At 36.0% G+C, this 9,850-nt stretch overlaps 2 protein-coding genes across 4 annotated transcripts; one reads left to right on the top strand and one right to left on the bottom strand.

The window, feature by feature from the left end:
* Window positions 1-4,440: 4,440 nt before the first annotated feature.
* Window positions 4,441-6,299, top strand: Pnpo (pyridoxine 5'-phosphate oxidase). Of its 2 annotated transcripts, none has more exons than XM_038012255.2 (5): window positions 4,441-4,506; window positions 4,808-4,964; window positions 5,255-5,354; window positions 5,674-5,933; window positions 6,011-6,299. In XM_038012255.2, exons 2-5 carry the CDS (start codon window positions 4,810-4,812, stop codon window positions 6,174-6,176), a joined length of 681 nt encoding a protein of 226 aa, XP_037868183.1. In that variant the 5' UTR covers window positions 4,441-4,506; window positions 4,808-4,809; the 3' UTR covers window positions 6,177-6,299. The 2 variants fall into 2 exon arrangements, with proteins under 2 accessions (XP_037868183.1, NP_001037442.1); NM_001043977.1 differs by lacking the exon at window positions 4,441-4,506 and adding an exon at window positions 4,604-4,721 and having other exon boundaries at window positions 6,011-6,197.
* Window positions 6,290-8,640, bottom strand: LOC101741737 (histidine protein methyltransferase 1 homolog). Of its 2 annotated transcripts, none has more exons than XM_062669699.1 (4): window positions 8,420-8,640; window positions 7,667-7,897; window positions 7,206-7,372; window positions 6,290-7,055 (listed from the first exon to the last, which is right to left on the bottom strand). In XM_062669699.1, the coding sequence occupies exons 1-4, from the start codon at window positions 8,511-8,513 to the stop codon at window positions 6,663-6,665; spliced, it is 885 nt and encodes a 294-aa protein (XP_062525683.1). In that variant the 5' UTR covers window positions 8,514-8,640; the 3' UTR covers window positions 6,290-6,662. The 2 variants fall into 2 exon arrangements, with proteins under 2 accessions (XP_062525683.1, XP_004932074.2); XM_004932017.5 differs by lacking the exon at window positions 8,420-8,640 and adding an exon at window positions 8,022-8,206.
* Between the last annotated feature and the right edge of the window lie 1,210 nt (window positions 8,641-9,850).

Genomic DNA, 9,850 nt, shown 5'->3' with positions numbered 1-9,850 from the left:
AATGACAGAACAGATGCCGCAGTTATTTTGTGTTTCGTTGGAACAGATCGGTCTACTTAACGTGTCAGCGACAACGTTAGCTTTTCCTGGGGTGTACTCGAATCTGATGTCAAATTTTTGGAGTTTAAGCGCCCAACGGACCAACCTACCAGCAGGAGACTTTAAAGAAAGCAACCAACGCAAGGGTTGGTGGTCACTGCCTATAATAATTGGTTGGCCGTCGAGGTATGGCCTGAAACGCTCCACGGCCCAGACTACAGCAAGCGCTTCCCGTTCTGTAGTAGAGTAGTTGCGCTCCGCTGCGGTGAGTAGGCGGCTAGCATACTCGATAGGCCTTTCGTCCTTGCCTTCCCCTTGAGCTAAAACTGCGCCAAGTGCATAGTTGCTCGCGTCAGTACGCAGTACTAAGGGTTGTTTAAAATTCGCTTGAACAAGTACGGGCGCCGTGGTCAGCAGACGCTTCAATTCTTTGAATGCCTGTGTTTGTTCAGGTCCCCAGCTCCATGTGTAATTCTTCTTGGTCAGTCGAGTAAGCGGTTCTGCTATCTTTGAAAAGTTTGGAATAAACTTCCTGAACCAAGAGCATGTTTGGAGAAAAGTTCTTAAATGTTTTAGGTTAGATGGTTCCAGCATATTAAGGACAGCACTGACCTTCTCAGGGTCAGGAGACACACCGTCTGGAGTGATGACGTGGCCCAGATAACGGACCCTTTCTTTGGCAAAAGTGCACTTCTCTCTGTTTACGTGAAGTTTAAATTCAGACAAACGTCCAAAAACAGCTTCCAGATCTTGTAGGTGTTGCTGGAATCCTTCTGAAATAATTAACAAATCGTCTAGATAAGCAAGTACTGTAACATCCTTCAAAGCAGCACAGGAGCGTAGACGATCAATAAGCCTTTGGAAAGTCGCCGGCGCATTCTTCAAGCCGAACGGCATTCTTTTAAAACGGTAAGTGCCTAGGGGGCAGACAAAAGCTGTTTTGTCTCTGTCTGCTTCTCGGACCATAACTTGCCAATATGAAGAACGAAGGTCTATTGTGGTCATGTAACAATTCTTCTTCGTACTCTGGAGAAGATCATCAATGCGTGGGAGTGGGTAAGTATCCGATTTGGTTACTTCATTTAAGCGCCTGTAATCCACGCAGAATCTTACATTACCATTGGACTTCGGTATCATCAATGCAGGAGAGCACCAGGCGGATTCGCACTCTTCAATGATGTCATCTGCCAGCATCTTCTCTATTTCATTCTTCATCGTCTCCTTCTTGGAAGGGTTAAGGCGATAGGGCGGCACAGCTATCGGGGGGTGATCTCCGGTGTCTATGCAATGTTCTATGAATGGTGTCGGACCTCCCCCTGCTGTAAAAATACTTTCATGCCGAATAAGGAACTCAGATAATGCTTGGCGCTCAGCTGATTGCAAGTGCATGCCTTCATCATCCCGAAGCATGTTAGCAGAAGCTATGCACACACCACGAGACATAGGTTCAAAAAGTAATTTATAATGCACCTTAGCATCAGTACTAAAATACCATTCATGACGATGAAAATCAATAATAACTTTGGCAGCATTAATAAAATCAATACCCAGTAAAGTTTCATTATCATTAGAATCAGGGAAGATTATAAATGGAATATTAATCACTATGTGTTCTAACCTCACTGGTAATATGGTTGTCAATACATCCATATTCCGAACATGCCCATCAGCAAGTTTGACTCGCCTAGTGGAGGGAGTAAGAGGGTGACCCTTATGCAGAAGGAGAGCATACAGCGTGTGACCAGCAATACAATGCTTAGCTGCTGTATCTATAAGTGCAGTACCATGTTTACCGAGAACTTGAATTTTGAAAATAGGCCGTAAATGCAAATACCTATCATCACTCTCACGGTCGTACAAGGACGCTAGAACACTTCCCTCACATGTACAATAATTAAAATTTAAACAATTATCAATTTCCACACATTCGTTAATTTTTCCAAAATTACACTTACTGCCTTTTGTGTCACAGTCATGGTTAGTTGAAAATTTTAAATTATTACAATTTGGTTCAATTATTTGATTATAAGGTAAAAATGAGTTCTTACATTTAGGTCTAATTCCCTGGTTATAACAAATATTTAAATTTTTACACTTTGTCCGAACATCTTGATTATATAAAACATGAGAATCACAAAAGGTTGGCATCTCATTATTACTAGTGCAATTACAGTTAATATTCTTTGACACAGAATCATTACAGGCATGAAAATAAGATTTTCTGGAAGTAGGGCCTCTGTTAATGGTAGCATAATTAATATTTGCATCCCGGTTACAAAAATTTTGACATTCAAAATTACTCAGAAAATTATTTTTGTCATGCTGCTTAACATCATACATTGCATTCTGAACAGGTAAATTAGAACTAATTGTGTTAGTATTATTAACATTACACTGAACACTATAAAACGCATTATTGTCATTTTGCACACCCTCGGAAAAGTTAGATTGACTTTGCTCACCTCGGTTGTTTAACTTACGGCACTGTTCCCGTGCATGTCCAAACCGTTTGCAGTAGGAGCACACTGGACGCTGTTTCTTCGTGGTCACGAATTGCTCTGCAGAACCTGGCACAGCAGCGGCAGGCGTGGCAACGGTAGGCTGGGCGACAGCGACAGGCACAGCGGTGGCGGGCAGGACGGCCGCGGCGGAGTTTGGAAAGCGCGCGCGCGGCGCCGGGGCACTCGCACGAGCGGCGCACGGTTCAGGCCGACTCGCAGCCTGGGCCGGCTGGGCACGGATCGAACGCACACCACTAGTGGACGACACTGGTCTCGATTGAGTCTCCTCTATCGAATCTTCTATATTCCGAGCATGGTTTAATAATGAATTGAAAGATGTGATTTGTTCACGGCGCAATCTTGTGCGTATTCTATTATGAAGCAACCCGTATATCATATCAAGTTGTACTTTTTCAGTAATATCATCCCGCGGTAGCTTTGCCATAAGCGCACGAATACGAGCAACAAACTTGTCTGTGTTTTCGTTATCCTGCGGGGAAGCAAATATTTCCAAATATATTCTATGTGGTGGAAGGCGGGTGCCATATGCATATATTAAATTTTCTTTGGCTTCGTTCCAAGTGGAGATGTGATGCTTTAATCCTAGCCACCACGTAGCTGCGTCAGCAGACAAAAGCATGGCTAGGCCTCGTATGATGTTAGCGTCAGATACTTGAACGCATTCTGTATAGCTTTCAATTGCATCTATGAAGGCCTCAACAGATTCACCAGGTGCACCGCTGAAAGAAGCTCTGCAACGCGCCAAGGTACCATCTACGTTCACTGGGGGCATCGGCGGAGGTGCCGGAGTCGACGATCTTTGTTCCATCACGTACGACATAATGTTCTTAAATGTTTCGGCCTGCGAACGTTGCAGCGAGGCCATCAACGCTGAAACATCATCCAGGTTGAACGTAGAATTGTTGCTACGTGATTCGGCGTGGGGGCGATCATGGGGGCTATCATGCTCCTCGTGATTTTCGTTGGCATTTGCATCTGCAGCAGGAATAGCGTCGTCTTCGCGACGTTGCTGGCGATCTTGATTTCTAGTTAAAGGCATTCTTTACAATTAAGCACCAACAGCATACAATAGTTAGCAAATTTTTCACAAAAGCGTGCGCGCCATTTTGTTAGTCCAAGCAAGAAAAAAATTAGGAAACGTTGGGCAGCCAGATATAGTGAGGGGTAGATCTCAGGGGTATTTAAAACTATGGGTTAGTCACCAATATCGAATTTCGAATTTTAATCTTCCTTTATCACAAACAATTTCAATTTTAAACAATAATTACATTTAGACGCGGGCGCACGCTATTCACACTCAAAACGGAAGCGCCCGGAACATAGATTATACACTGTTGAAAAGATTGACATAGATGCTAACTATGTATAGCGAGCGGGCATACGGCCGCGAGAGTGACGTACCGGTCGGTTTGCTACACATGTATATTATTATACTAGTGTTAAGTATTTTTGTACGTGTTTGTATTTTAAGAGGCTTGAATGAATAAATATTATTATTATTATTTAAACCTGAATTAACACTAAATAGACAAAGTAAAACAATTCACGCAGCTTCGCTCTTCGCGTTCCCGCCAAAAAGGCGCAGTTAGTGATGTGCTAAGTTGGTATTTTTTTATGTTTGTTAAAGGTATTGACTCGAATATGCCACAGCCAGCATAATTTTTACCCGTGTTGTCTAGAGAATCAGACTTAATTATGTATAGTATCTATCGAACATAAACTATATAAATGATCATTCCACACTAAATACACAACGTTAATAAAAATTAAAAAAATTTAAACCTATATCACATATAAATAAATATATAAATAATCAAAATGACAAATAGGAAAAATTTTTTTTACAAACAATTGTAATAAAAAACTAATTATACAAACAAAACTGATATAAATACTAGGTTTAAAAAGACCAAACTACCTGATTCCGTACAAGTCACGACGTTAGGTACGGTACAATATAAAATCATAATAATTTATTAGAATTTCACTTTACGTTAATTATACAAGTTACATAATTTTATTACTAACCTAATAATAATTAACCTTGAACGGTAACTAGATTTCACTAAATGCTGAATAACTGTGTTGTTTTGATCAGAAAATCAGTTTTACTAAGCCCTAACTTGAAATACATCCGCAACATGAGTATTGATATTGGTGGTAAGTTTTTTATTAAGTAACATTTTGAATAGGAATGCTCTCTGTATTTGTATTAGAATGTTTTCTTTGTTCTGTTGTTTTTACAGGTATGAGAATTAAGTATAAAGAAAAAGATGAAACCTTTTTAGAGAAACACCTTGTATCTAAAGAACCTTTTGGACAATTCAAATCTTGGTTTGAAGAAGCTTGTGCTAGGAAAGAAATTCTGGAGCCCAATGCAATGTGTCTAGCTACAGTTTCACAGTAAGTGAATAAGTAATAATTATTATTATCCAGAATACACACAGGCTCAAAATACAGAGTATTTTCAGATGATACATACTCCAAATAATTATCTACCTTGAGTGAATTTATGTTACAATATTTTTTTTTTTTTTTTAGTAATTGCTGATATTCAGGTATTTAGTTATAATTTGATGATTTAAGATTGCAAATCTTGGTTATTCTGGTTGAAAAACTAAGTTAAAAATAATATAAATATTCCTTACCTTCTTTCATTGATAGCAATGTGATAGTTTAATGTTTTGTTTTAGGGAAGGTTTTCCATCAGCTCGGTTTGTTTTGTGCAAGGGTTATGGTAAAGAAGGATTCAAATTTTACACAAACTATGGAAGTAAAAAGGCTAAAGATATAGTAAGTCATTTTAGCATTTAACATGTTTTACATTGATAAAGCAGTAAATTATCCAGTTAGATTCATCCGAAATTATATAAAAATGCATAAAAAATAAAAAATAGTCATACGAGACTGAAGAAAAGATGTGGTAAAAGCTTTAAAAAGTTTAACAAATTCATAAAATTTTAATAAACATTAGCTGAAGAGACTTAAAATTGGAAAAATCACACTATATTCCATGTTCTTAAATATCTTTCTGGAAATTTAAAAACTAGTGACAACATATTCACAAAATAGTTACTGTAACAATGCAACTAATGTATTTTTTGTAATAAAGGAAGGGAATCCTAACGTTGCTGCCACATTTTATTGGGAAATACTGAATAGATCAGTGAGAATTGAGGGCAGAGTAGAAAAACTTTCAGAAGATGATTCTACAAAATATTTTCATACACGACCAGTAGTCAGCCAGATTGCTGCATGTGCAAGCTACCAAAGTACTCCAATAGAGTCCAGAGATGTTCTGTGTGAAAGAGAAAAGCTTCTTGAACAGCAATATATGATACCTGGTAAAGAAGTTCCGAAACCAAGCTACTGGTACTTTAATTTTAATATGATCATTAACAAATGTACTACATAGCTTGGAACAATTCAAAATAATTTAAACTTTTCAGGGGAGGATATCTCTTAATTCCAAGGTCTGTCGAATTCTGGCAAGGTCAGAGGGACCGGCTTCATGATCGCATCAAATTCAGAAGACCCAATAAAGGAGAAGTGTCTGATGAAAGATTATTACATGAAGGTGAAGATGGGTGGGTTTTTGAGCGACTTTCACCATAGATTCTGAAACATAAGTGGGACATATTTTGAAAACCAAGATGACTGAGGTGTTTCTTAAAATGGTTAGAATGGTTAAAATGGTTAGATAATAAGATTGGTAATAAATCAATATATTTCATTCAAGATTTATTTTATTCCAATTATAAATGAATTAGTATAGTATGGTCTCTGTGGAACATAAGGATAATTATATTACTGGTGGTAGCTTATGAATTCACTCGAGTTTGTACCTTCTGTTGTGCAGCAGAAATGTTTTTGAATCGAATCAAAATATGATTCGGTTGGGGCAGATATCCTACTGTAAAAACTGAGGCTTAAAACTCATGTCTCAAGATTGGTGGCATTTACATTGTTGTCTATTGGCTCTGGTGACTACTTAACACAAGGTGGGGAGTCAGCTCACCCACTTATTATAGAAAAAAAATGCCTATTTCTGAATGTATGTTACTATCCAAAGATAAAAATAATCAACCTTTATTTATGTATTTACTTTGTTATTTTCAAAATTTGTCTTAATATTGGAGTTTCTGTTTTCCAACATACATTTGATTTTAATGATCCATATTTTTCTAGAGTATTTTCAAATTGTTTTGTGCCACCACCAACACCAAAATAAACAGATTTTGCAGCTAAAAACACACTACCATTATTGTTCAATCTGTTTTTAAATAATGTGATAATTTTAACATAATTGGACTCATTATAAATAGTCTCAGATGAAAGAATTATATCAAATTGTTCATTGTTTGGTAGAAAATTATTGAAATGAGTCCAATCTCCAGAGTAAAATTTACATCTTTTTATCTCTTTTTCTCTGAATTTTTCTTCTATATTTACTAATACATTGGGAATAGTAACATTCTCCAAGACTTCTTTATTCTGAAAGAAAAATATATATAAATAAATTGTAAAAATCACTAATAATTCATGATATTTTTATAACATTTATTTTATTTTATTTTACATTTGTCAAATCACTTTCAATAATTATTACATAAAAGATCAGTTTTTACATGTGGTACTACTTACATAATCTTGAAATGTAACATTAGCTCCATTTTGCAGTGCATATATTCCTAATATTCCTGCTCCACATCCCAGGTCTAAAACATTTTTATCCTGAAATTCTATTATATCCTTGTTATGCATCAGGTATTGTAACAAATCGTAAGTGCATTCCCATATTTTTAGTCCACCTGAAAAGTGCAGAGAAGAGAAATTTAAAAAAAAAAACAATTTTTATCAAAACGAAGCTGTGAAATTTTTTCTATACCTAAATGAGTGCTTGTAAACCAAACAAAAATAGTCAAGGCTAATTTAAAATCTAACATTATTCAATCACTTCAATTTTTTTAAGCAGTAGTCAGCGGCTCGAGATTGCCCTGGTATTGCTTGTATTATGTATACATGGGCGATGATAACCAAGCAACATCAGGTGAACCTTATGCTTGTTTAACAAGCTATAAAAGCAAAAAAAAACACTTTCATACCTTCGTATTTTCCTGTGACTAGATCGCTATGTTCTTTTTCAGCTGTATTCAAAACATTTTGTAATTCTTTATTTTTTAGTTCTGCAATAATTTTAGTTGGCATAATATGTCTTATTACCGTTTCATGGCATGGCAGTAAGGCAAGGTAAAGTAAATTTATTTCATCTACTTCTTTTATTTGTTTATCCGGTTTAACCTCTTCACTGGCTAGCCAGCTAATTTCTTCATCGTCTAGAAAAAACTTAGGAACTTATACTAAGTTTTATTAAAATAAAATTGGGACACAATATTAAGCAATTGTTTAAAGCGAATGGATTGACGCGCAATTTTCACTCAAACTTAAAACCTAATTAACCTTTGTGTTCTACTTCAGACTCCGCTCCAGAAAAATTGAATCTAAAATCAGTCATTTACGAAGAAATATTAATTTAATCGAACATACATGCATACATTTACATACAAAAATTGTATTTTTGTTCAATTGCAATATCTAATAGTAGTAGTCGTTTTATTTTTCCAAATGGAAAGGCAAGGGTATCGCACCATACAACCTAATCTTTTACATATATATTTTTTATGAAATATGATATTATGAAATGAAATGAAGCTTATTAATTTAATGTGAAACATGGCATGGCAGGAAATGAATTGAAATGAGATGAGATGATATGATATGGCATATTTTTATGAAAAATGATAATATGGAGTGAAATGAAATGAGATGACATAATATGAGATGAAATATAATCTCACTAGAATGGTGATCGTTTACTGAGATTTTTTCAGTGGACTTTTTTGGAGGATCCCGAGAAGTTACGTCCAACGGCTTTGTTTCATTTTCCCACATTTGTGCACTTTCTCAGATACTAAACAGTTAATAAAACACCGATATTACACATTTAAAACTGAAGAAACACTAAATAGACAAAATAAAACAAATCGCACAACTTGACACCTTGCGTTCCCGCCAAAAAGTCTCAATTGTATTTGAATCAATTTTTTTTTGTGACCTGGTAACATAGACCCTTAGGTCATATCTTATTTGGAATATTTGAATCTTAAATATGATATCAATCATAGATAGGTAATAACACTTAATATTAGGGGTTAAAGTATGAAATTGCTGATTTGTAGGTACTGAAAAATTGAAAATCTTTTTATCACGTAGAAAATTGTCCAAATCACGAAAAAAAAGGTTCCTAGTCCGTTGCAGCAAGATCTGACTGATTCATTTTTTTTTAATTAATTTGGCGCAAATAAGTCAATATTGTTGATACGTCAAACCATGCCGCTAATTCCTGGATAGTTGGACTCGGATCGGCTTCCACTATTTCTTTCAATTCATTGTTATTCACATGTCTGGGCGGTCTTCCTTATGGTTCGATCTTCAAATCAAAATTTCCATCACGAAAGCGTTTAAACCAAATCACAAGGTGCGTTCATTAGCAGTTCTCTCTCTTTGCGTTTGCGCAACATTGATATTGTCAGCTGTTTCTGCAGCGGTAGTTCCACGTCGCGGCGTCGGAGCTCGTATTCAACAATTAATCGAATTTTCGAAGTATCCATCTTTCTTGCCTAAGCTGAATAAAAAAACAACCGAAAGTCGATAATTAAATGTTGCATATTTTTTAAAAGAAGAACATCATAGGTACCACTTGAAAAAGATTTCACTTAAAAATCTCATGCTATGAAACTTCTAAGTCAATTCGTACCGTACCTATTACAATAAATCGGCAATTTCATACTTTAACCCGTATTATTTAGTTAAGCAATTCAAGCACTCAACAAAAATGTTTATGGGCGTCGGCCACTAGATGGCTTCTCTTCGTTTAGTTTCTAGTTACTCCTGTAGATGGCAGTAACATATTATCCATATGTTGTATTTCTAATGAAGGATTTTGTACATTTTTAAAAACCACTTATGTAACCAATTAAGTGTATTTATTATCTATATGTAACCTAAAACAGTATGGCATAAACAATACCGTTAATATAAAGCATTTACACACGCTCCAATTTGGTTCGAACTTACCACCAATTTGTTTTGCTACTAAACCAAATCTGATCGTCTGTGGCGTGGTCCTGCGAACATAGTAATTATTAGTTAAGTCTGCCTCAGTCTGCTGGTTAACACTTCTGATTTGGTTTGCTCCATTTGCGGCTAATTTGGTCTACCAGACCAAA

This window comes from Bombyx mori, chromosome 8 (genome assembly GCF_030269925.1).
Source record: "Bombyx mori chromosome 8, ASM3026992v2".
Classification (NCBI taxonomy): Eukaryota; Metazoa; Arthropoda; class Insecta; order Lepidoptera; family Bombycidae; genus Bombyx; species Bombyx mori.
Note: the sequence above shows the minus strand (reverse complement) of the source record. Positions and strands in the feature narration are given on the sequence as shown.